The 25,517-nt window shown below is 53.6% G+C and overlaps 9 protein-coding genes across 9 annotated transcripts; 4 read left to right on the top strand and 5 right to left on the bottom strand.

Annotated features, from left to right (window-relative positions):
- Positions 1-293: 293 nt before the first annotated feature.
- AYL99_04104 (hypothetical protein) lies at positions 294-2,638 on the bottom strand (the record flags this gene model as incomplete). The annotated part of the gene is made up of 3 exons (XM_018835618.1): positions 294-2,167; positions 2,216-2,497; positions 2,551-2,638. 3 exons carry the CDS (start codon positions 2,636-2,638, stop codon positions 294-296), a joined length of 2,244 nt encoding a protein of 747 aa, XP_018695268.1.
- Positions 2,639-3,261: 623 nt separating this feature from the next.
- Positions 3,262-4,353, bottom strand: AYL99_04103 (DNA repair protein; the record flags this gene model as incomplete). The annotated part of the gene is made up of 1 exon (XM_018835617.1): positions 3,262-4,353. The coding sequence occupies one exon, from the start codon at positions 4,351-4,353 to the stop codon at positions 3,262-3,264; it is 1,092 nt and encodes a 363-aa protein (XP_018695267.1).
- A 251-nt stretch (positions 4,354-4,604) lies between these two features.
- Positions 4,605-5,701, top strand: AYL99_04102 (farnesyl pyrophosphate synthase; the record flags this gene model as incomplete). Its single annotated transcript, XM_018835616.1, has 2 exons — positions 4,605-4,724; positions 4,778-5,701. 2 exons carry the CDS (start codon positions 4,605-4,607, stop codon positions 5,699-5,701), a joined length of 1,044 nt encoding a protein of 347 aa, XP_018695266.1.
- A 100-nt stretch (positions 5,702-5,801) lies between these two features.
- Positions 5,802-7,702, bottom strand: AYL99_04101 (hypothetical protein; the record flags this gene model as incomplete). Its single annotated transcript, XM_018835615.1, has 2 exons — positions 5,802-7,318; positions 7,375-7,702. The coding sequence occupies 2 exons, from the start codon at positions 7,700-7,702 to the stop codon at positions 5,802-5,804; spliced, it is 1,845 nt and encodes a 614-aa protein (XP_018695265.1).
- Positions 7,703-8,818: 1,116 nt separating this feature from the next.
- On the top strand, positions 8,819-11,251 carry AYL99_04100 (glycogen [starch] synthase; the record flags this gene model as incomplete). Its single annotated transcript, XM_018835614.1, has 7 exons — positions 8,819-8,897; positions 8,948-9,045; positions 9,094-9,369; positions 9,421-10,485; positions 10,534-10,602; positions 10,663-11,087; positions 11,143-11,251. The coding sequence occupies 7 exons, from the start codon at positions 8,819-8,821 to the stop codon at positions 11,249-11,251; spliced, it is 2,121 nt and encodes a 706-aa protein (XP_018695264.1).
- A 1,194-nt stretch (positions 11,252-12,445) lies between these two features.
- Positions 12,446-14,881, bottom strand: AYL99_04099 (hypothetical protein; the record flags this gene model as incomplete). The annotated part of the gene is made up of 7 exons (XM_018835613.1): positions 12,446-12,947; positions 13,100-13,512; positions 13,569-13,623; positions 13,675-13,777; positions 13,835-14,213; positions 14,368-14,655; positions 14,720-14,881. 7 exons carry the CDS (start codon positions 14,879-14,881, stop codon positions 12,446-12,448), a joined length of 1,902 nt encoding a protein of 633 aa, XP_018695263.1.
- A 642-nt stretch (positions 14,882-15,523) lies between these two features.
- On the top strand, positions 15,524-17,662 carry AYL99_04098 (ribosomal RNA small subunit methyltransferase B; the record flags this gene model as incomplete). Its single annotated transcript, XM_018835612.1, has 1 exon — positions 15,524-17,662. The coding sequence occupies one exon, from the start codon at positions 15,524-15,526 to the stop codon at positions 17,660-17,662; it is 2,139 nt and encodes a 712-aa protein (XP_018695262.1).
- A 3,018-nt stretch (positions 17,663-20,680) lies between these two features.
- AYL99_04097 (hypothetical protein) lies at positions 20,681-24,587 on the top strand (the record flags this gene model as incomplete). Its single annotated transcript, XM_018835611.1, has 6 exons — positions 20,681-20,946; positions 20,995-21,233; positions 21,292-21,485; positions 21,540-21,756; positions 22,137-22,264; positions 22,314-24,587. 6 exons carry the CDS (start codon positions 20,681-20,683, stop codon positions 24,585-24,587), a joined length of 3,318 nt encoding a protein of 1,105 aa, XP_018695261.1.
- Positions 24,588-24,607: 20 nt separating this feature from the next.
- Positions 24,608-25,360, bottom strand: AYL99_04096 (hypothetical protein; the record flags this gene model as incomplete). The annotated part of the gene is made up of 3 exons (XM_018835610.1): positions 24,608-24,685; positions 24,765-25,028; positions 25,073-25,360. 3 exons carry the CDS (start codon positions 25,358-25,360, stop codon positions 24,608-24,610), a joined length of 630 nt encoding a protein of 209 aa, XP_018695260.1.
- Positions 25,361-25,517: the final 157 nt, after the last annotated feature.

Below are 25,517 nucleotides of genomic sequence, written 5' to 3'. Positions count from 1 at the left end.
CAGCTTCTTGAAAACACCTTGACAGCTCCGTCTCCGCCACAGCTGATGACCCATCGCCCATCAGGACTCCAGACAACACCACATACTCCCTCGCCTCTCATGATGCGATGACTCGATATCTCCTGTGTACAACTGCGTTTCTCGAGTGACCAAAACCGTAAACTTGCATCGTGACCTCCTGATACCAACTCTTTGCCGTCCGGACTTAATGACAAGGAAGAAATCGCCGATGGATGTGCGAGCATGGTGTATGTGCATTGTCCTGGGGTGAGAGAAGTCAGCCTTGCAGAGGGTTAGACAAAAGTGAAAGACAACGTACCGCTGTTTGCATCAAAGAAACGAATGTACCGATCTTCATACCCAGCAATCACGACCCCTTCAACACCGCCTTCTGATCCCGTCGCTCCGTGTACAACGTCTTCTTCACCCATCGATCCTCGTCGGCCAGGTGCAACCGAATCTCTTGTGTCGAAGCCCGTGTTGCTGGCGACAACTGCATTGATACCCGTGTTTGGAGTACCATCGTAAGTCTCCTGGCTGGCCATTCCGACAATTTCTTCACCTGTCCGCGTGTCAAACACGAGGACACTCGCGTCCGTATATCCTACAACAAAATTCTCCCCATGTGCGCCCAACGGAGAAATCGATGTCGGCGCCGGTTTGTCTGCCCGTTCTATGCGATGCACTAAACTGTAGTTGAAAGGAGTCGTACTGGCAATGCTCGGTTGAGGCGAGCTCGGGAAATTCGAGCCTGCAGATATCGAGTTCGCTCTTCGACTGCCCCTTGCTGACCGACTGCCAGCTTGCGGCGAGCTCAGTTGCGGTGGCGTGCTCACAGCCCAGATCAGGATGGTGCCATCGGCACCGCCAGCCACGAGGAGGACACGGTCTGGTCCGCCAAATTGTGAAGAGCGATCTCCGAGAATGGCGCCTGTTGTTCCTGGTAGACAACACAACGCCCAGACTGCGTCTTTGTGGCCCTCCAAGGTGGCCTTTGCGTCAACCCGGCCACGTTCCCAGACCTTGACGGTGGCATCCTCACCACCAGAAAAGATCCAGCCATCTCCCACAGCCCGGCCGCCGCTGGAGAAATTGGACGCCGGACATGCTGCTAACGAACAGACAGCGCCGATATGACCTCGGTGAGTGAAATGAGCGATCCTGTCCAAATCGTCCCCAAGAGAAACAGTGTGGCCATAAGACGCCGGAATGTGCCATCTCTTTACTCCACCATCATCGCTAGCTGTGCAAAATTCAGGCTCGGATGGGCTGCCGCCGCCCGTGAAAATGACTGAGCGGACGACATCCAGATGGCCTCTCATAGCAAACCTAACTTTGAACTGTGAGGCATCGGGCTTGACTGCTAATTCCCGCACATCATTGCTACCCTCACTGCGCCGTCTTGCTCCCGTGCTCTTTCGCCGATAGGACCCGGGGGCTCGAGGCGGAGACTTGGAAGGAATCATGTTGGCGCTTGGGAAGACTTCAGTGTCCGGCCTGTGCGGTGAAGCTCCTTCAGACAGCTTTTCGGAAGCGGCTGGTCCATCATCAAAATCCCATCCGTCCGCAATTTCTTGCTTGGGTTCATCCATCGGTCGTATCTCAGTCTGGTCTTTAAGAGGAATCTCTTGTCCATAAGCGTCGAAGCTGTGAGTTATCGATTCCACTTCATCCTCAACCACCGGGATCTGCTCATTGTAGAAATTCTTCCTAGGATCCACTACGGGGACAGATTGGGCGATATGTTCAGGCAATCTCCTGTCAACTGCACCGGCCTGTATTTCTGAAGTATTGATCTGCGTGCTCGTCCGACTCAGAGGTGTAGGTTCGGCGAACTGCGTCGGTTGTTGAGCAGCATTTTCTCGAACCATGGCCACGTTTCGATGCTGCTGTTTCACTTGTTGCAACTGTAGATATGCTTCTTGCAGCTCTTGTTGCGTTGGTTGCCGCCCCTGGAAACCATGATTTCCGTTGGTTGAGGCCGCAAGGTCGTTAGCCTCAGGTGGTACATGGGCCGTAGGGAGGACGTGGTAGGTGATTTCCGAAGAACATTTAGAGAGAAAGCTCTTGGATTTGTCGCGTTCTTTCTCTTGTCGAATCCCTTGGGCCAGGTGGTTCTCGGGATCGATCTCTGCATCGAACTGGCTGATCCCTTTGACGTGCGAATCTGCGTTGTGTCAACGACGGTATCCCACGTATACGCGGGACAACATACCCTTGCCGATAGCTTTTAACTCTTCTCTGGCCAGTTCTTTGGCCTCCTTGTGACTGTCAGATATTTCGCCTTTGCTGGCATTTCTGGCCTTCTCCCGCTCCTTCTTGAGAGCTGATTCCAGTAATTTGACATGTCGTTCCAGGGAAACCCGCATGCCTTTGCTCGTTCTCGTCTCTCCTTCCAGGATGGCTATTCGGTTCTTCATTTCTTCGCGTTCGATTTCCCAGGCATTTCTGTCTCGTTCATGTCGATGCCATTCGGTCTGCAAGAATCGCATCACACCTGGGCGCAGCTGTCAGTACTGGAACCAGGTCCGTAGATGGCATGTTTCGCACCTTGCAGGGTGTATGCTTGCACTCCGTTCGCTTCTCCGCCGGCCATGCTTCCTACGCCGCCCCCTCCAGCCCCGGGCTGCCACGCCATTATGCGCTTTCTGGCGCTCGGACGCTTGTGCCTCTCTCATCTAGCCATGTCGGTTGACTGTGAGATTCAGAAAGGGTCACGCGGTCTTCGGACGAGATGATTCAGTCGATGCGGAGAACTCGTGGTGGTAAAGGGGACGAGAAATCTTTAAAGCAGCCGCTAAGGCACGAGGACGAGGATGGAATCGGCAGGGGGAGAAAGGAGTGGACAGCTGGCAGGGTGCAGAACACAGTCGAACTGGATGATTCAGGTTGTCTCCTGGTGGTTAGAAGCGCGAGCAGCAAGTTGCAGCAACTTCCCTCCCCGGGTTTGGAGTTTGAGAGCGGCTTGCGACCAGCCGGTTCTAGCGCCAACGCGGCGGTTGACTGCGACTAAAAGATCTTTCCACCTATCATTGCTTGCTCACTACTCCTCCCAAATACCACGGCTCACTGGGCTTACCGTTTGATCTAGCGACTCCCTTTGCTTGGTTTTCCAGGAATAGACTCTCCTGAAGAGGAGATGTTGTTCCAGAGGGCCGTTGTATGGAATTTTGGGCGTGAACGGCACGTAGATCAAAGCGTTGCACATTTCTCAGTGACTCTTTCGTTCAGTCTAAGGGGGGTATCATCTTGGCTGCTATCTTACAACTCCAGTTCTTCAACTTCCAGTCCACAAATCGTACACGTCTTGACAGGGAACCCAGTCTCTGGATTGTCAATCGGCCGACCGAATTCGTGGATATGCTTGCCACCGCTCATGTCATCCCCAAAGTTTCCTCCACCGCCACCTTTCTTGCTTCTCTGATACGCCTCGACTCTTGTCCTCTTCTTCAAGTCTGCCAGCTTCGACTTGAACTTGTTCTCTTTCCTTTTCTTCTTCTCTGTCTCTCTTTTCTCGAACTCCGCATCCAGGGCTTCTGCAGAACCCCATCTCTTGTCCGAAAATGCGTATTCCTCCACTTGACAGCGCAGGTACAGGAACATATTGTGCCATGTAGATTTGTGTGGGTTAGGCCTTTCGAGATGCGGGAGAAGGGTTTCGTCTTTCAACTCTGGATCTGTAAGAAGATAATCCTCTTTCGCCTCCGTTTTTGTGAGCAGGCTGTATTTTTCGGGGAACTTGTCCTTGCAGGCGTTGCATACTGCGACGTCAAAGACATCAAGCCATTTCCAGTCCACCTCCAGAGTTCCACATTCTCGACATGACCTCGTAGTTTGGTCAGGGATAGCGCTGATTCCTGGTTCGAAAGGTCCGGCTTGTCGATTGCGTAACGATTTGAGCAGCTGTTGTCTCTCCCATTCCTTCTGGGTCATATCTGAGGGTTTTGGATCTTTCTCATCGGCGTGCATTGCCTTATTATAGGGATCATCTTCTGCAGTCAAGAACCCACCCTTTGTATCTGCCATCTTACTGAAGTCGTAATCGACGTACTTCGCAAAGTTGCGCGCAGGCTGGATGGCCTCGAGGGGACGGTTGTTGACATCGTTTCTGGCATCGCGACTTGTAGAGGGTACGGAAGTCTGGGAGAAGGTGGCAAAAGAGCGCTTCTGGCCTGAGACGGCGGTTTCTGAACCCTTGAGGCTCGCTGTGGCCGCAACCTCTGCCTCTCGTTGTTCACGCAACGCCTTGGCTTTAAGACGATTGATCTCGAGCCGCCTCACTTGTTCTGGTGTCAGTGGGGACTTGACCTCGGCCGCGGCCTGAGGCGGTGGAGTTGAGGGCCGCGAAACCATGACTGCGAAAAGGACGAGAAGCGAGCACCAGATTGCAGGAAGCAAGAACAGATGGTGGGCGTTGGCAGAGAAGAAAATGATCTCGACTCAACTTGCGGGGGGGGGAGGCGTGCGTTGCCTGTTCCTGGCGAGCGGCGCCACTCGGTCAAGTAGCCTCCGTTCTCGCCAGGAACCGTTCTCCAAAAAGTTCTTTTGTTCCCCTCCTCCCACCGCCTGTCTGTCAACAAAAAACCCAACTCGATCTCTCAAGCATGGCGACGAAGATCACACGAGCAGAGTTCAAGGAGATCTTTCCCTCACTGGTTGAGGACTTGCTGGGAGAATGCCGCAAGTTCAATCTCCCAGAAAATGCTATGCAATGGTTCGAAAAGGTACAGACACCGAGTTCCCGCATTGGCTTGCCCCAGGCTAATTCCGTTACCAGTCACTCAATGCGAACACGCCCACTGGGAAGCTGAACAGGGGCATGTCAGTACCAGATACTGCGTCTCAGCTGCTCGGCCGGCCCTTGTCCCCCCAAGAGTTCAAAGACCTCGCAACCTTGGGATGGCTCACCGAGTTGCTACAGGCATTCTTCCTTGTGAGCGACGATATCATGGATTCAAGCATAACCCGTCGAGGAGAACCGTGCTGGTACCGCCACCCGGGAGTGGGGATGATTGCCATCAATGACGCCTTCATGCTCGAATCCTCCATCTACCTCATTCTCAAGAAACACTTCCGCAGCCACGCCGCCTACATTGACTTGGTTGAACTCTTTCACGAAGTCACCTGGCAGACGGAGCTAGGGCAGTTGTGCGATCTGATCACTGCACCAGAAGACCACGTCGACTTGGACAACTTCTCCATGTCCAAGTATACCTTCATCGTCATCTACAAGACCGCGTATTACTCCTTCTACCTCCCTGTGGCTTTGGCCTTGCACTACCTTGGGCTCGCCACACCCAAGAACCTCAAACAAGCCCACGACATCCTCATCCCGCTGGGCGAGTACTTCCAGATCCAAGACGACTACCTCGACGCGTTTGGCGACCCATCGGTGATCGGCAAGATTGGGACGGACATCAAAGATAACAAGTGTGGGTGGTTAATCAATCAAGCACTGCTGATCTGCACGCCCGAGCAAAGAAAGCTGCTGGACGAGAACTACGGACAAAAGGATGATGCCAAGGAGGCAAAGGTGAAGCAATTGTACGACGAGCTACAACTTGAGAAGAGGTATCAGGACTACGAGGAGAAGCGTGTCGGAGAGCTGCGGGGCATGATCGCGGCCGTGGACGAAAGCGAGGGCTTGAAGAAAGGTGTGTTCGACGCATATCTGGCAAAGATCTACAAGAGGAGCAAGTGATTTCTGTGCGAGATGTTCGGTCAAGAGCCTTCAACAACAGAATAGAGTTTTCGAGGAGGGGACGCTTTCAGCGAAGGGATATTCAAATTGTCTCGCTACATCAGGGACCTGTCCACACTTCATGCTGCATTGCTCTGAAAGACATGCCTCCATTCCACATCGCACCTTCACTAGCAGGAAAGTACCCTCTTTCGCACCGCTCATATTGCACTTTTGGCCGTGTGCGATAAAAATCGTCGAATCGCGAATCCAACGCGTCTCGGAGGCTGTGAACACCGCCCGCTGGGTGAAGGGCCGACCAGGGAAAACGGCAGTCGTCCATTTTGCAGGTTTTGAGCACCAGGAGAAGAGCATCGAGGCGCGATGTGAGGTGCGATACTGTGGTAGTGACGTTTACTCTCAAAGGGATTGGTTCCGTGCTTCTGAGCGGCGAAGTGTAAGACGAGCAGTCGCCTAATCTTTCAGCAGGTATGGGAATGTTGAAAGGTCTCGTCTCTGCACCATAGATGTTGTCCATCTGCCACGGATCCTGGTTCATGTCGTACAATTCGTGCTCGTTGCTGCACCAAATAGTATACAGCAGATCATAACCATCACCGATGACCCGAAGGGCCTTGTAGGTATGATTGGGGTAGAGGATATACCCGTATCTCCCTTCGGACATAATGATCCCCCACATTTCCACGTTGACGTGCTCTTGTGGCCATGGTTGTTCCGAGTGCACCAAGGCCAATGAGTGGAGCGGTATTGTACTGCCGTCCAATTCGTACTTTGCCAATTCATTTCCACCAACACCTGCGAGGTTCAGAAATGTAGGTGCCAGGTCGATGTGCGACGTGACGATTTCCGTGCGATGGCCTTTTGGCACACCGGGTCCTCGCACGATGAGAGGAATATTGATGTCTTCTTCGAACGCGCACTGCTTTCCAGGCTGTCTTCGATGCTGTCCGATGCTATAGCCATTGTCAGTCGAGAATAAAATATAGGTATTCTCCAGCATGCTAGCTTGTTTCAAGCGGCGCACAACGCCATCAATCATTTCATCAACAGCTTGTAGAGCCCGGAGGCGGTTGCGGTACCACTCGTCATTGTAGTCGAGGTTTGACTGGTTCTGCCTGGCTAAGGTGAGGATCCAGGAAGCACCACTCGACACATCAGGATTGAAATTGGGAGTCCGCGGGACCCTAGCGTCTGGGAAGAGGTAACTGTGGCGTTGGGCAGGCCGAGCCATTGATTGCTCTGCCGTGTCTTTATTGAAATGGACATTGCTGTGGGGAGCTGTCGGTGCAATAGTGAGAAAGAAGGGCCTGTCCGCCCTCAATGCATCACTGAGAAACCCAAACGCTTTCTTCGCTATTACATCCGTCGAGTATTCACCTTGATAGCTAACAGGGTGGTCCTTGTTCCGTTGAAAGGTGGCATTGTAATACTCGTACGTGTATGGGTCAAGGAGGAAGTCAGAACCAGTCCATCCCGCTGCATGAGGCTTGTCGTAATTGGACGTGCTCTGGGCATTGAACAATTTGCCCACGTAGTAAGTATCGTATCCAGCTTCTTGGAGCCAAATAGGCAAATATGCATCGTTGAAACCCTGGCTGACAAACTTCGGATATCCACCTGTGTCCGGTGAGTCTCATGGGCAACGAAAAGAAATCAGAAAGGACAATATTGACCCCAAGGAGGATGTAAATCGGTGACATTGGTATTATGCGCAGCCTTGCCTGTCCACATGCTTACTCGGGATGGACAACACAATGCTACCGTGCAGTAATGTCTCCGGAAGGAAGTCCCATGATCGCTCACATGCTGCCTTAGGAAGGGCATGTACGAGAGCGAGTCCATATGGAGGTCCTGGTCATCAGTCAAGATGAAGATGATGTTCGGCTTTTTGGCAGACTGCCCGATGGGTCTCTGCTCGAAGCCATTGGTGAGCTTCAAGAACCACAGCCCCAATACAAAGCACCAGGCCAGTGTCAATCGTAGACCTTTTCCTGCTGCCATGATGCCGGTAGCTTGCGAGAAAGAGGGTTGCTTGCAAGGAGCGACGCAACGTCTTGACCCCAATCGAGCGATCGCTTCAATCCTCCGAGATGTCCTTGTAAGCTTCAGAACCGAAGGCCTCATGCGGAGATGCAGCCGAGAGGCGGAGCAGTCTGATTGGAGCCATAGATCGATAGGTCAGCATGGCAACAGGACCATTTCACATTTTTCCCAACTTTTGAAGAAGAATGGGCCTCGAAGGCGAGGAGCGAGACAGAATGCGGGGGCAAAAGCTCCTGCAGACGGTTGGGGGGAGCAACTTGGTTCAATCAGAGACGGCGTTCAGGCTGGAGAGTGGGCTTGGGGAGCATGCAGTGGGTGCCCCCAGGTGTGGCCAGGGACGTGACTGGTTATGCCCGGGGGCAGCTCTCCGCCTAAGACTGGGCGGCCTATGCCCAAATCGGGAGGCCGTAACCCTAAATGACGTGCCAACCGTCATTGTGCATTTCACCAGGTGTGCGGTCGCTGTGCCAGAGAGCTTCAAACCCACCGCCCAAAGTCACAGTCGTATGATTTACCTGCATGCCGTCATTTTCCTATGATTATTCCATCTCTTGACACAACAACGAGCATAACTTCCATCACCCCTTTGCTGTCATACTCGATTTCTATCCCTGTTGTTACCTATCATTGAGTTTGCAGAAACCCCTGCTGCTGGTGAAATTTCAGTTCAATAACCCACGAGCTTGATCTTTTACTTCCCTTGCCTCGCAGTGGAGCTTCCACCCTTGTCTACGCCTCGACCTCCACCCCAGACAGAGATCGCTTGCTGCGTGGTGCCATCGCCCCAGCCTGCCTCAATTTCTTTTCAACAGTTGCCCTCGTAACACCGTTCACGGATTCCCATCCTCTACTCTCTCCTTGCTAGCGGAAACTGTTGCGTCGAGCTTTCTATTAGAGCTCCGCGACCCCTCACCTTCGACTCTCGACCTCACACCACCCTGTTGTTGAGCTGTTCATCCTACCTGCGAGCTTCCGTTGGCTGTGGGGTAAGCTGTTGTCTGCAGATTTTGCCCACTTGACAAACGCCGCGTACCTTGCTTCGCAAACGAAGGCACACGAGACCAGACCGGCAAGATGAACGGTGAAACGGAAAAGAAGAGGGACATAAAGAACCATCTGCTCTTTGAGGTTGCAACGGAGGTTGCAAATCGAGGTACTCACCAATCGATCGGTTGCATTTCAGCATGTGCTAATCTGGACCAGTGGGTGGCATCTACTCAGTGCTCAAGTCCAAAGCTCCCGTGACAACAGCAGAATATGGCGACAGGTATACGCTCATCGGCCCTCTCAACAAGAACTCGGTAAGTGAGATATGCTCCTCAATTGCAAGCATCGACTAACATTCGCAGGCCGCAGTTGAGGTCGAAACTCTCGATCCGCCACCGGGCCCTCTTCGAGATACTATTTCGTCTATGCAAGAACGTGGTATTGAGCTCATGTATGGCCGCTGGCTGATTGAAGGCGCCCCGAGAGTCCTCCTCATTAATACCGGAACCGGTTACCGATGGTTGGATGAATGGAAGGGTGATCTGTGGGCTGCAGCTGGGATCCCTTCTCCTGCCGGGGATCATGAAACAAACGAGGCCATCGTATTTGGATATTTGGTGGCGTGGTTCCTGGGCGAAGTAAGTGCTGGCACGGACACCAATTAAACATCAGCGCTGACGGGTATCTAGTTTATCGCTCGCGAGACCGATCGCGCAGTCATCGCCCACTTCCACGAATGGCTCTCTGGAGTCGCCCTGCCATTGACTAAGAAGCGACAGATGGACTTGACGACCATCTTCACTACGCATGCAACCCTCCTCGGTCGATACCTCTGCGCCGGCTCAGTCGACTTTTACAACAATCTGCAGTTCTTCGACGTGGATGCAGAGGCAGGAAAACGTGGAATTTACCACCGTTACTGCATTGAACGAGCCTCAGCGCACTCAGCCGACGTCTTCACGACTGTTTCCCATATCACCGCCTTCGAAAGTGAGCACCTGCTGAAGCGGAAACCTGACGGTGTCCTACCCAATGGCCTGAACGTTAAGAAGTTCTCTGCCGTACATGAATTCCAAAATCTTCACTCGGTACAGAAGGAAAAGATCCATGAATTTGTTCGGGGCCACTTCTATGGCCGTTTGGATTTCGACCTGGACAACACGCTCTACTACTTCACTGCAGGTCGATATGAATATCGAAACAAGGGTGTGGATATGTTCATTGAGTCGCTTGCGAGACTGAACTATCGTATGCAGAACGCAGGCAGCAAGACAACAATTGTCGCATTCTTAATCATGCCAGCGCAGACGACATCTCTCTCGGTCGATTCACTCAAGGGTCAAGCTGTGACGAAGTCTCTGGCCGACACTGTTTCCAACATCCAGCATGGTATTGGTCGGAGGTTGTTCGAAAGGGCAGTCCACTGGAAGGAAGGAGATCCAATGCCGGACGACAAGGAGCTCATTACTCCAGCCGACCGTGTTATGCTTAGACGGCGACTCTTTGCCATGAAACGCCACGGGCTCCCGCCCATTGTCACCCACAATATGGTCAATGATTCCGAGGATCCGGTCCTCAATCAACTGCGTCGCGTCCAACTCTTCAACAACACGCACGATCGTGTCAAAGTCATCTTCCACCCCGAGTTCTTGAACTCTGCGAACCCGGTTCTGTCTCTGGATTACGATGACTTTGTCCGAGGTACTCACCTTGGCGTGTTTGCCTCCTATTACGAGCCCTGGGGATATACGCCTGTATGTATTACCCAAACAGCCGGGGGACCGATGCTAATTGTCCAATAGGCGGAATGTACTGTCATGGGTGTGCCGTCAATTACCACCAACCTCTCCGGCTTCGGTTGCTATATGGAGGTAAGTAGTCGAGAAGATCTCTCTTTGTTCATCGGGATAGTGGCTGATTACCCGATTTAGGAGCTCATCGAGAACTCCTCTGACTACGGTATCTACATTGTGGATCGTCGTACTAAGGGTGTGGATGAATCAGTCAATCAATTGACCGACTACATGTATGAATTCGCCAACAAATCCCGGAGGCAACGGATCAACCAGCGAAACCGCACTGAGCGCCTCAGCGACCTTCTAGACTGGAAACGGATGGGCATGGAATATGTCAAGGCCCGACAACTTGCCTTGCGCCGCGCGTACCCTGCTTCGTTCACGGATGCCGATGAGTTCGACGATATCATTGGTGGCACCGAACAGAAGATTTCCAGGCCGCTCTCTGTACCAGGATCGCCTCGAGACCGAACTGGTATGATGACACCGGGCGATTTTGCTTCGTTGCAAGAGGGCAAGGAGGGCCTTAGCACAGAAGACTACATTGCATGGAGATTACCGTAGGTTCCGCGCGTGGTTTGGTTCGCTTTGAACACTTGCTGACCTTTCCCACAGTGAGGAAGAGGAACCCGATGACTACCCATTCCCACTCACGCTGAAGATGAAGAAGGGCTCCGGCCCTAACTCTCCGGCACCACTCGTGGGCCCCGTAAACGGTCAGTAGCCAGCTCACCCGAGGGCACGGCAGACAGGAGAAGGGTTGGATACCCAATCTGATCACGGAGAGAACAAGATTTCAGAACAAAGCTGAAGAAGGAGGGCATCATCCTTTGGCACCGGGCCTAGTTGATGGTGAAGTCGTCGATAATTTGAGACCGGGAACATTTGCATATTCTGCGGAAAGCGTTCATGAGATTGTCGGTCAAAAGGAGTGATGACCGTCTATTGCCATCATATGCGGCTATTGCCTGCCTCTCTACCACTCTCATCCAGCACTGGCATCCTCCATCTTCCTCATAGCAGCCAATCCATCCATTCATCCATTCCATCCAAAACGTCATCGATCTTCACACGCATCATACAACAGGTCATCAATGTTGTCATGCATTCACCATCAATCCATCAATCCCGCAAGACGTCCACTCTGCATCCCAGCGTCCATACTTCTGTCCGTCCATCCGCCAAATCATCCCATCATTCCATCTATCCGTGCATCCTGCCTCAAGGCATCACCCATCAGTTTTTTTTTCTTTTGCAATCTCTCATCGATCATCACCAATCCCATATCAACCCCTCATCGACTCATCGAATCACTCTATCAACCACTCCATTTCCGTAACATATCGTAGCCTCTCACAGCACTGCGAAGCCTGAGCCAATCGACCAACCACATCACTGGGCTGGAGAACGAAAAGCGGGCAATACTGAATACCTGCGTCCATCCATACTTTCAGTCCACGCATACAGTTATCCAGCCAACCACGACTCGTCCATCCCTCAGCTCATCCATCCATCAGCTGATCATCCTCCCATCAATTCATCAATCCGTTCTGCGATCATCCGTCCTTCTATTCATTGGTCCATCTCTGATTCTTCTATCCCCTTTTTCCATGTATCGAGCGAGCGGGACATCAGTCCAGCCGGCACAACATCCACCATCCATCCAAATGGTCCATAATCAAATCATTCTATTCCATCCACGGACGAATCACACCATACCATGCTCAATCAAGTAATGTTTCAAGCGCTCTGTCTCTAACTGCGTCTATACAACACCCCAAGTACCTCGATTCAAGCCACCAAACTTTAATTCGGCAACAAGCGAAGCCCCTCTATCTAACCATATTTTTTAGCACTTTATCTGGGCGCGGTTCTGATCAACGGACCATGCCAAGAGCCATAGCGGCACGCAATATCGTCAATTCCACCAACTCGGAACGTTAGGGTCCCCTGTGGCGAACGATTCGGTATTTAGCCTTCTTGGAAGGCCGAACGGATTTCCCAGAACTTCAATCGCATTCTGCATGGCCGGTATAGCGGCGGTGCGGATTGGTGGCGTCGTACTGGGTTCGCCGGTAGAGCCCGGATATGGCTGAGCCCCCGGGGACCACCCTCGCATTCTCGCAGCCGTGGATGTACCGGTGGCAGCGTCCGCATGTGGGTTTTCGAGTAGATCGTAGATTCCGCTCTTCGGACGACTGCTGGATTCGATGGTAGCTAGTCGCAGAAGATCTTGGTGCAGCGGCCGGACGATCTGAAGCAAGGAGTTTGCCACACGGTCGACAACGCTGCAGCTGGCGAGCATATTGATGCATTCCTGTGATTTGGAGAGGTAGACCTGAACCCTGTCTCTCTGGTCGTATAGGAGTCGCTGAGCCGTCGCGAAAAGGAGGACACTGCAGGCGCTAAACGCGTGCCCACTGGCGGGATGAGAAGAAAAAAAAGTATCAGCGCTTGATTGGCTCCCGCAGAGAGTCGGCTTTCGACGTCGGGGGCTGAGACTTACACACAGAGCCAACAATTGCGCATTTTTTGTCTGGTATACCCCAGTATATCGAGCAGATGGACACACAATTCGGCGGCCTCGATACACTCCCTCTGGACGCTCTCACCTTGCATCAGGGTTCCATCCAGCGTCCATCGCCTCTTCATTCGACAGTTTGCCATTTCCACCAATAGTCGTCTCTGGAGCATCATTTTTGCTCCCAGAAATAAAACATGTACGAGAATAAGGGCTCGTCGTTGCGGCTCCGGAAACACATTCCCGGAGCCTTTCGCGAGCGCATCCAGTTTCATCGAGTCAGGTAGTTTTTCCTGCCACTCACCTAATATCCTCGAATGCTTCTCGACAATGGAGAACACGGCCGAACTCGACTTGTGGACGTCCTGCAGAATACCTGCCATCATAAGACCAACAGTGCAAATTTCGGCTTGGATGCGGTTCTCGGTTGCCGGCTGAACTTCGATAATGTCTTGTCTGGTAAACTGGACATTTCATTTAACCCTGTGAATCTTCTTCTCTCACCGGTAACTGGACTCACCTCGGCCTCTTCGCTATTGAGATCAGGCTGATATCCGAGACTGGAGGCAAGCCAGCTGTCGAGATGTCAAAAGTCGGCGAGGCAAAGTCGCTGGAATTCTACTCACCATTCCATAAAAATAAGCGACCGGTAGACTTTGCGGTAGGTCACCCAGGGCAAGTTATCTTGCTGCCGCTGACGCGCCCACCGAGCCAGTCTCAATCCAGACGCTATCAACCAACATCAGCTGTTTCCGGATCTCGAAAAATTTTCTAGGATCGGCGTACCGATCGATAATCGAGCACTCGTGCGCTTGGTCATAGACGAAATAATGCCGAGAGACAGGACAACTCTCATGCCTCGCAGCCATTGTGACTCGATACAGTCACTCATATAAATCGTGGCGGTCTGATAGAAGGCTTCCATGACCGGCCCGTCAAACTTATCCCCATCATAGTGGCCTCCGACAGCGGCTACGGCGCAGAGTTCGCACAGGGTCGCATTGTCGACAGGGTCGTGGGTTCGGTACACCCGGTTCAAGATGTCGTCCATCTCTTGCTTTTCGTAGATATACAACAGCGTATAGGTGCAATTAAAGTATGCTCTTATACCTTCCAGTACCAAATTTTCGGGTGGCAGGTCGTTCACCGTGTAGACCCGTGCAACCTGCCCAGAGATTAGCACGCCAGACCCGGGTCAATGTGTCCGCCCGCCAGCCTCAACGACGGTCCTCGCACGCAACCTGGGCTTTCGTACGAAAAAGGTAGGTCGGGGCCACATGGTCCTACAGGTCCTTTGAAGGAGGCAGAATTCCGCTTACCGTGGTATTAAAATCGGTCTCTCTCTCCCGAGAGTGCGTCCAGTCTGGCAACCCCTCGGGACCTGGAGATTGAGCCGGGTTAAGCCTCATCCTCCTCAACAGGTCGTAAGCTTCGTCCTCGGACCCGTGCGTCAGAACATTTATGATGCCTTCGGATCGCCGGACTCTCTCCTGTAGGGCATCGGTCTCGTTCGCCCTCAATTTACCTCTCCGGCGGTCGACATCGGAGTAGACACAGAGGGTCCCTCGCGCCACACATGCTGAACAGGTGGGATGGGCATTGTCACACTTGAAGCGGTCAACAGTCCTTTCTTTTTTCCCTTCCTTTCTGGTCAAGGGGATTGGGTCAAACCTTGGAGCGTTTGGCACGACAGGGCTGGCAAGCCTGAGTGACATATTTTCTCGCCTCGGGTGACGCAGCGTCACTGGTGCCCGAAAACTGGGCGGCCGAGGGCTGCGACGACGTCGATGCTTCGGAGACGTTGGACGGGGACAGGCCGGTTCTCTGGAACATAATGAGAACGGATGTTGAGGGCGTTTGGCCAGACGCGAAGGCCGGGGGTTTTTTGATGGGAAGGGGGGGTGAAAGTGAGAAGGAGGTCCTGAGATAGAAGAACTCAACACGGACCTGAACCGAAAAGGGACGTGGCACCACCACCTCTCGAGGAATTGGAAATACAAGGCCCGTCACACACAGATCAAGGTTTGGCCCGTACCCATTCCGCAAGAGACGCAGTCCATCCCTGTCCGCTCCAGGTCCACTGGCCTCAGCGTCCCGAAGGAGGGACGTTCCAGCCTGAGTGGATGTGTAAATTTTGATTTGCCTACCGTTCAGCTGGGACAGGCTGGCAGATAGGGCGGCCAGGTGTGGATATATTGTGGAGGGGTCGGGCTCTTTTCGCGGAGCGGGGATGGCCGCCCCTTGCCATCGCTTAAGATGATCTAACTTTGCTAGTGTCGAGGCCGTAGCCAATGGGCCGCTCCTCTTGGCCTTTTGGCCTCGGCATCGACGCACTAGACCACCCTCGGTGCATTTTAATACGAGCCACGGCCGCTAGCCCTCTTGGACGGACCTCAACTGGTTTTTTTTACCGTCCAAAATTTCTCTCCAAAGTTCATCCTCACCGCACCCGCCCAGCCAGAAGGTCCTCAAACCATGGGCGTGGGACGTCGTATGAGAAAACAAGGTCCTCCGGCCACCCTGGAGGAGCTGGGGATCAATCTGAAGCGCAAGTCCGCCCACGCAGAGCCTGAGAAGCCTGCCCGAAAACGCAGGAAGTGGGATGAGAAACTGCCGCAGACGACCACGGATGCCTCAAAGAAACTCGTCAACCTCGATCGGGCGTTTCGGAATGGCACTACCACACTGCCGGCTAAGACAGCTACAAAAGCAAAAGTCAAACTGGTCAACAGCGACGCCCAGATAACCGTCCCACCTCCCATACCCACCACCGCGTCTGAAGGGATCGATGGGGACGAGGAGGATGAAGGCGAAGAGAGCGATCTTGACGCCACCGAAGTGGCATTAAACACGGTCTCTCTGTCAGACCTGGAAAGCGAGGGGGATGAAGATGACGACGATGAACTGGTACAGGCAGATCTCGACGGAGACCTCTCCGACGACTCCGTCTTCGATTCAGACCAAGACGAACGCCCGCGGCGCATGTTTTCCGATGACGAGGACGAATCCGATGCCGAGGCGAAACTCACCGCTGCCAACATCGAAGGTCTTTCGCGAAAGCTTGACCTACAACAGGCACAGGAGGATGCGGAGGCCAAGCAAGAGTTGGAAGATGCAGCCCTACAAACAAATATTGCTAAAGATGAAGGTGTGCTGGACACAGTCAACGCACAGGGCCTTGCTCCCGACCTATCCATTATTCGCACAAGAATGACCGAGACCATACGCATCCTGGGCAACTTCTCAGAACTCGCAGACAAAAGTAAATCGAGGGCTGATTACACCGAACAGCTGCTGGCGGACGTCTGTACATACTACGGTTATACACCATTCCTAGCCGAGAAGCTTTTCTCGCTCTTTACCCCGGCCGAAGCATTCGCCTTCTTCGAGGCCAATGAGACACCCCGGCCGGTCGTCCTCCGGACAAACACCCTCCGGACCAATCGGCGCACGCTGGCCCAAGCATTAATCAATCGAGGAGTTGTCTTGGAGCCTGTTGGAAAATGGTCCAAGGTCGGCCTTCAAGTTTTTGAGGCACCCGTACCGCTGGGTGCCACACCAGAGTATCTTGCCGGACACTACATTCTGCAAGCTGCCTCCTCCTTCCTCCCCGTCATGGCCCTCGCACCTCAACCAAATGAACGGATCTTGGATATGGCCGCCGCCCCCGGCGGCAAAACCACCTATATTTCGGCTTTGATGCGCAACACTGGCGTTGTATTTGCCAACGACGCCAACCGCCAGCGAGCCAAAGGTCTCATTGGTAACATCCACCGACTCGGGTGCAAGAACACCATTGTCTGTAACTACGACGCGCAAAAGGCTTTCCCGAAAATCCTCGGCGGCTTCGATCGGGTCCTACTGGACGCACCCTGCTCTGGCACGGGCGTCATCGGCAAAGACCCCAGCGTGAAAACGTCCAAGAACGAACGTGATTTCCTGGCCTTGCCGCATCTACAGAAACAACTTCTCCTCGCCGCCATCGATTCGACCGACCACGCCAGCAAGACCGGCGGGTACATCGTGTATTCCACCTGCTCGGTGACCGTCGAAGAGAACGAGGGCGTGGTTCAATACATCCTGCGGAAACGACCCAACGTCAAGATCGTCGATACGGGATTGGGGAACTTCGGATCCGAGGGATTCAAGAGCTACATGAACAAGAAGTTCGACGACCGGATGACGCTGACGAGACGGTACTTTCCTCACCGGGAGAACGTGGATGGGTTTTTCGTGTGCAAGTTGAAGAAGACGGGGCCGACGCCGAAGAAGAACGGGGAGCACGCGAACGGAGTCGAGCACCCGGAGTCACGGCGCGCCGTCACGGGCAGAGACCACGGGTCATACACCGACAGTGGCGACGCGGCGGACGAGGCGGACGTGGCGGCCGCGGCGGGCGACGACTTCGGCGGCTTCAACGACGAGGAAGACCAGGGATTCATCGAGAGGGCGGAGAAAAAGTGGCTGAAGGCCAGAGGACTGGATCCCAGAGTGGCGGATCGCAAGAAGCAGGGTCAGGACGAGCAGAAGCAGCCAAAGCAGAATGGCGTCGAGCCCAAACACAAGGGCAAGAAGTCAAAAAAGGAGACCAAGAAGACGAATACGAAGAAGTAGTAGTAGTAGAAGTAGTGAAAATACAACCCCGTCTCAAGAGGCAATCCCCTTGGGGAATAAGATACCTCAAACTAAGAGGGAACGCTTGAATTTATCACTTCCTGATTCTGTCTGATTGTGTATTTGTTTCTCAATAAATCTTCATTCCAAGATGTCCATGCCAGATGGACTCTAATATATCGTGGTAGGGTTGTGGCTGGGGGTGAGGGTCGTAAGATAGAGCTACACAGTCGCTCGCTGATTACTGCACTTCGTCCACTTGATCCACTGAAGTTAGCACAGCCCACTCTCAGTCTGAAGTATACAGGTAGATAGATGACTGGTACCAGGGAAGGTCGTTTCAAATGAAACACAGGGATACAAAGCCAGAAGCTTACACCCCACCGTCCATTGCCCAGCCACTAAAGGCGACGACACGCTGCTGAACGGAAAGAGAGAACGCAAAGGAAAAAAGGGGGGCCTGCACTCACGCGTTGTCAACTTCCAAATCACACCGCCCGCGATAGCCGTTGACGCCACGATCACAAACAACACGGTGAACACCATGCGCAGGAGACGTCTGTGGCGGAAGATGAAGACGTGCCAAGACTTCAAGGCGAGCTGGTCGTCCCAATCGAGATGTGCGCCGTGCTGGGACAGATGACATATTTCGAGGTGTGGCTGTTCCGGGTCGACGGTGTTGGATCCCTGTTTCGAGCGGGGCAAGAATGAAGATGGGCTATCGCGCAAACCCGATGTGTTTGCGATAGGCGAATGGGTCTGGCCTGGTTCAGCCGATATTTGAGATCCGAGGGACCGACACTGATGGATCGCACACTCAAAGCTGTCCATGGCCCTGACTTTGTTTGGCATTGGACCGCCACATTTTGTGACACTCGAAGTGGAGGAGTCAGTGGCTGGGCGGGTCCGGTGCTGACTGTTGAGACGCACAAGAGACCTACGGGGAATGTCGCAGGAATCGTAGCGGTCTTTCGTGGCGGCGCTGAGTGAGAGAGGCGACGAGCAATGATTTCGACTGGGTAGTGACACCACACTGCAAGGCGAACTGTGCTCCTCCCCTCCGTCTGGTGATATCAGTGAAGCCCGCAAATATTCTGGGAGCGACCCAAAGACGTCGTCCGAAAACCTGCCTGACCGCGAGCAATGGCTGGGCGTTGGCAGACGATAGGCGCAAGGTGGTGGAATCGAGAGCGGCGAGAGGATAATTGTTGGCCGGAGGTTTGGAAGGGAAGTCTTTGGTCTTGGGGGTCGTGGAGGAGGGGAGCGCGTGAGCGGAGACTGAGGTGAGGGAAGAAGGGAGGCATGAAAGAATGATGATGCCAAAGGCCGTTTTGGCGAGATTTGGTATTTAGACCTGGAACTTGGTTTCGGAGAAGGCTGTGCTGTTGATGAGGTCGTCGCTATAGACGAGGCTCTAGGCGACATTTTGACGAGACACGAGGAACAAACGCTGGGCACTTGTTTGGGCCCCGTTGCATAGCTGGACTCTTCCTGCTCATTAGAAACATCTTGAAAGAAAGAAATCAGTGCAGGTGAAGAAGGGGTGGACGGAGGAAGTCTGGTCCCGATCTTGGTAGGATGGATAGGGACCACAGAACAACAGCAAGCGAAGAATGTGCAACAGGTGTTGTGGTCCAAGGACGAGACAGCCACACAACCAAGAGCAATCAGTCGGTAACACAGCATCAAACCATTCCTGGCTTCAGATTGGTGCCACGAAGTCAACGGCCAGCGGCATGGCCGGCTTCGATCTCGACTGGCAGTTGGCGGGTTGAAGAACGGGGTGGCAGCAGTTGTGGAAGAGCTTCTTTTCCTTCTCCCGCTTTGCTCATGGGTGTGTTCAATTCGTCTTGGTTCCGTAGCTTGATCTCGACCTGGGTGGTTGCAGAGGAGCGACGACTGTCTTGCGTAGAGGGCCGTTCGGCCCCCATGACCAATTTAGATCATTTTGATTTGTTTTTCCTTGCAGCACATGTCACCAGCTCGGCGAGGATAGCCTTGTTCGAGCCGACATCCTGAATCCTGTGGCAGATACCGTGCATCTCGTCGGTTGCGTCTACTTCCCAATTCAGTCTCTTCGATGAAGCTGCGCTAGGCGGATGTGCAATGCCGACTTCTGTATCCTAGCCACACTGCGCCACTATGGACGGTGAGGCACCGGGGAAATACAACGATGGAGGTGGATTCAATGCGATCTGCTACTCCAGAGTCCACACAGTAGTTGCTGGGGAGAAGATGGGTCAGGCCACTCGATAGGTCGGATAGCGGAGGGTTCCGTCTTGTTTAATAATGGCGTATCGGGCTATCGGGTACGTCAGAAGCACGTACAAGATCGTCACGCCACAGAGAAGAGGATAGTCGACAGCGAGTGTGCAGGGAGACAATATCACATTGTGGTGTACCTCGTATGGTATGGTGGAGGGAGACGGAAGTGCGTGGTCCGAAGCTGGAGCCGATTCGGAGTGAAATAGGCGACGTGATGCCAATTTGCTTCCGAGTTTCAAGCAGCGTGGGAGGGCTAGCTTCCTATGGTATGGCTCACTCTATTAGCGTGACTTAACTAACCTGACTCGGCTCTGGGGACCAGTTAGGGACCAGTTTCAAGGCGGTTAAAAGTAGCAGCAACAAGCAGCACGGGATCCGATGCAGGGAGTGTTCGGGGCGGGGTACTGTGGGATGTGCGTATTGTGTGGGTTGAAGCCGGCGACGCGAACTTCGTACACACTTCCGTATGGTTCCTGGCCATCTTCTGTTGCTGACTGTTTTTCCGTCTGGGGTCGTGACCAGTGCTGCGAACTCCACGTTCTGATGCCGATGATGTCGCTCCACGAAACAATTCATCGCGATTCCCAATCCTATTTGAAGCACGGGGATCCTCCCATCTGCGTCCAACGTCCACAGTCATCTTCCATTCTCTTCCGCCCCTGACACCAAAATCAATCCTCCTACAAAAGCCTGACACTTCCCCCCTTGCTCTCGTCGTCTGTCGCGAAGTCACATCCATAACTCTCGTCCAGTATGTCTGGTGAAACCAAAACCAGCGCCCCGCGCTATGATCCCAACTTCACCCAAAATGTCATCAATGCCATGGGCCCCAAGACATCCCCCCGGATGCGGGAAGTCATGACCAGCTTGACCAGACACCTCCACGACTTTGCTCGAGAAGTTGAGTTGACCGTGGACGAATGGGCCGAGGGTGTTCAGCTGCTCAACTGGGCTGGCCAGATGAGCAACGACAGACGAAATGAGGGTCAACTAGTGTGCGACGTTGTCGGCTTGGAGACGTAGGTTACCAACTACTATAGGATCGAATGAATTGGCTGACTGTGCAGGCTCGTGGACGAGATCACATACAAGAAGGCTGCCGAAGCTGCCGATCTGGCCACTCAGAGTGCCATCCTGGGTCCCTTCTTTCAGACTGACCATACCATCCGAAAGAAAGGCGACAGCATCGCGGACAACACGCCGGACGATGCCGAAGTTGTGTATCTATATGGTCAAGTTGTGGATGTCACGACCAAGAAACCGTTGGCGAATGCGTCAGTTGATGTGTGGCAAGCATCCACAAATGGTCCGTGTGGATAATTCCCTGGTGGTCGGGAAGTGAGCGCTGACAAAGATGGGTGCAGGATTGTACGAACAACAGGACGAGAACCAGCCCAAGTCGAACCTATGCGGCAAGTTCTACACGGACGAGAACGGAGAGTACGGTTTCTACTGTCTGAGACCGACTCCTTACCCTATTCCATACGACGGACCAGCTGGCAAACTGCTGCAATTGCTCGACAGACACCCATATCGACCCGCCCACATTCATTTCATCGTGCGTATTGATGTCCTTTCCCCTCCCCAAGACCGGCTGCTGATCGTTGTACAGGTGTTGGCTGAGGGTTTCAAACCCATAACGACCCAGATATTCGACAAGGATAGCAAGTACCTCGATGACGACTCGGTCTTTGCGGTCAAGGATTCTTTGATTGTCGAATTCGTCCCCCGGCAAGGTGACGAGAAGGCCAAAAAGGAACTGAGATATGACATCGGAATGGCCCCGCTGTCCGCCAAAGGAGAATCCGGTGAAGCGCTGGTGACCGAAGGTATGGGTCGCGGCTTCTGAAGACCGCACTGGAGCTGCTGGTCATGTTGATATTGATGTTTGATGTATGTATGATGCGCATTCTTTGTACGGAATATACATGAGGAGCCTCGATTCCAGTCTCAAAATGCAAGGACGGCGTATTCTTTTTCGGGATATGGGCGTCCCCCAGCCACTGAGCTTGCCAGTTGAACCGAATCCCGAAGCCCCTCACCCACCTGGACCACCGGGGCCCCCTAAACTATCCGCTTTACCTATACGCGGCACGCGATTGGGCCTTTTCCCCGCGACGTGGCCAAGACTTCGGGGCACCGAGGGGGCGCCAATTTTAGGCGGTCACGGGGGCTACTAGGCCGCCCTCCATCACTCACCCCCCCCAAGTTTTCTCATGCCCGCTTCCGACGCTTCCCAAGTTGATCACCGAACCTCCATTTCCCAAACTCCACGAAGGTGCCATATCCGAGTTCTCTCACCCACCTGCACCCATCAAAATCCCCGGAAAGCGACCCGTGAGTCATCGTTATCGGCATCGCAAGGCTACGAGGCTGATGATTGCAGCCTCCGAGTGGCCCCATGCCTCGTCCACGCGTCAAGGACGAAGACCGGAAACGAGTGGCGCGGGCCTGTGACACCTGCAAGCGGAGGAAGGAAAAATGCGATGGCCAACAACCTTGCTTGCTCTGCAAGCGACGGTGTCGCGAGGCTGAATGCATCTTCACCGAAGCCTACTCCAAGCGAAGCTCACAGCGCCAGAGCAGCACGGCGTCGTCTCATCCCATCACCCTCAAGGATGCCTTGAACGAGAACAACGATGCCGAGATCGCCATTGAATCGCTCCTGACGCTGTCGGGTTCGAGAAGCGCTCCAAAGTCTCCCCAGTATGAAAAGGATCCGGACGCCCTCGTGTCGAGAGCGCCGGTGCCGAAGCTGGCCAGACTGCTCCGGGATGGTCGCGGCAAGTTCATCTTTGTAGGTGACTCGAGCAACCTGGCGTTTGTCCAGAACATCCGCCGCTTAGTAAAGGCAGAGATAGGGGAGTGTCAATTGACCTCCGACCCCCTGCGGCATGCTATGTGCGAAGTAATTCCACCTCCTAAGGCGCCAACGCCTGCTCAGTCGCAACATCCCAAACCCAGCTTGGCCGAGGCTCAGGATCTGATCAAACATTATCTACTGGCGTCGAGTGGTGTGATTGATCTGTTCGACCCTGACGACATCACCCAGCATCTGTGTGCATGGACGTGCGATCCGGCCGCTGAAACGGATTTTAACAGTTCCATATATTATCTGGTCATGGCCATCGGAGCCTTGACTCGCGACGCGACCGACCTGGATCAGGCCGAGTTTTACTTCTCACGTGGTCGAGAAATTGGAGTCTCGAGTTTCTTGGAAGACCCCAGCGTCCTGACTGTTCAAGCGTACGCCCTGATCACGTTCTACATGTTGTCCGCTGTGAGACGAAATGGCGCATTTATGCTGCTGGGCATCGCCGTGCGAGCTGCATATGCTCTAGGATTGCACAGGAGCGATATATCAAACCTGTTCGAGCCGAGAGAAAGGCTGGCGCGAGAACGAGTGTGGAAGAGCTTGCGTGTCCTCGACCTGTACATGAGCGGCTCACTTGGCCGACCACCAGCAACATCAGAAGTCGATGGGGGAAGCGTGTCTTGGAATCGATCGACCAGAGACTACGAAGATATCCAGATGAATGGACGCAATACCTCGGCGACACTCAGGATATGTTTCATCTTTGAGCGGATCTTGAACGAGGTCTATTGTCGTCGAGAAGTCTCGGTTCAGCTTGTGGAGAGCATCTCCCGACAATACCGAGACTGGACCATGCAACTGCCAGCAGGCCTGCAAGCTGACAGTCTGGACCAGAAGGGCGGCTCTACTGCTCCGACACTGACACAAACCATCGGCATCGCCCATCTAAAGGGTTCTTATTATTGGTCGATCATTCTTCTGACAAGACCATTTCTGATCTTCAAGGTATCCTCGAAGATCAAAGGCCGTTCTGACGACGAGGACAGCGCTGGGAACTCGGTAACCATGACTCTCAGCGAAGCCTGTATTGACGCTGCGCTGAGGAGTGTTGAGATCGCAACTGATATTGTTCATACCCCGGGAGTACCCAAACGACTGTTCATGATCACCAACAGCGCATTCATCTCGGCCATGGTGATCGGGTTTGCCATTTTTGGCGACTTCGACAAGTCGTTTCCCTTGCTCAGCAGCATTTCCCAAGCGGAGGCTATCTTGGCAATCATGGCCAAGGATGACATGTCGGCTCGCCGACACTATGAGATCACCAGCTATCTGCGACTTGCCGCGATCGAGCATATTCGACGACGAGACCAGATGCAGATGCAGAAACGAAGGCAGGACATCCACAACATCTTCGGCGATCCTATCAACAAGACAAACGGTACAGACTCAAGCAAAGAAACCACCGGCAATCACACTCCCAGTCAAGTTTCGGTCACAGAAGCCGCCGCTCCAAACAACAATGGCACGACGGCCCTGTTCGATGCCACAGAGGAGTCGGGTGACCCTGCGCCGCCATGGCAGCTGCGGTTCGACATGCCGCCCGAGAGCCGCGGTCCTGTACTGACCACCTCTGGAACATTGGCGTACAATGACGAGGACGCCGCAGATCCGATCCCGCCGTTCCCGCGAGCCGATTTCGGTCAGATGCAAGAAGCTGACTACTTCTCACCGGACGGATCCGGAATTCCGAGTCTTCCCTCGTATACCGAAGAGTTTCCGCTCTTCTCGCTGATGACAGAGTTCGATCAGCTGCAGGATCCTTTCTCGATGGTCAGGTCATGAGCAGCATCAAGTATTTTTCTTTACTCGCAATTGAACCTGCTGTACCGCAGGGCTGGCCAAGAGCCTTGAAATCCAGCCGGAGAGGGACCACGCTCCCGCTGCGATCACGAGGAGATATAGTCCCGTCGGAGCAAGTGACCTTGGGAAGACGTTGAAAACATATGGGTCTAAAATTACGTCCACAGCCACTGGGGGCACGATCTCCATCAGAGTCTGGTTCAAGCTAAAGTAGTCCGCCGCAGCGACCACCTGGAGAAAGAGGAAAGTTGACCCGATGTCGCTTGTAGGAACCTTGACCTTCCGGAGCAGGAGTCTCTGACTATCCTCAGAATCAAGCTGTGCATGGCGGGCATAAGCGTAGGCACTCAGTGAACTCAGAAGGTCGGGAGTCGCGAAGGTATGGTCCAGAGTGTGCGTATAGAGCCAGAAGGATGTAGGTTGCTGGGAAGAGTCAGCCACAGTCACCAGGAGAAGGGACGCCCTACAGTTGCCAGCCAACATATTCGAAGCTCATACCGTGCCCCGGGGCGAAGACCTTCAAGCAAGAACCAGCTCTCAGTTCCCTTAGGGGAGTCTGCGCTGGGGAAGCTTGCATTGATTTGAGTTCTGACACTTGAGTATTGTTCCGACAGGCGTGTCAGAAACAGATTGTCGATACTCGCATCTTGGGGCAGTTCTTCAGCGGGAGGAGCGAGAAAAATGACCTTCTCCACGTTGGCGAAGGCACAGAATGACCATAGGACCCAGAGGAGGAGGAGTAGTTGATATGCCATTGACACGAAGAAATGGAACTATCTGACAAACACCTGAAAGGACGATGTCGGTCGTGTGCGCACAAGGTGGTGAAGGACCGTTGTGACCAAACTTCGGCGCCGGCGATTTAATTGGCCGTGACGCGAACCTGTGGAGCAAACCGTTCACGCCGTTGTG

This window comes from Fonsecaea erecta (assembly GCF_001651985.1).
Source record: "Fonsecaea erecta strain CBS 125763 chromosome Unknown Scaff3, whole genome shotgun sequence".
NCBI lineage: Eukaryota > Fungi > Ascomycota > Eurotiomycetes > Chaetothyriales > Herpotrichiellaceae > Fonsecaea > Fonsecaea erecta.
This window is presented reverse-complemented; position numbering and strand designations above follow the sequence as displayed.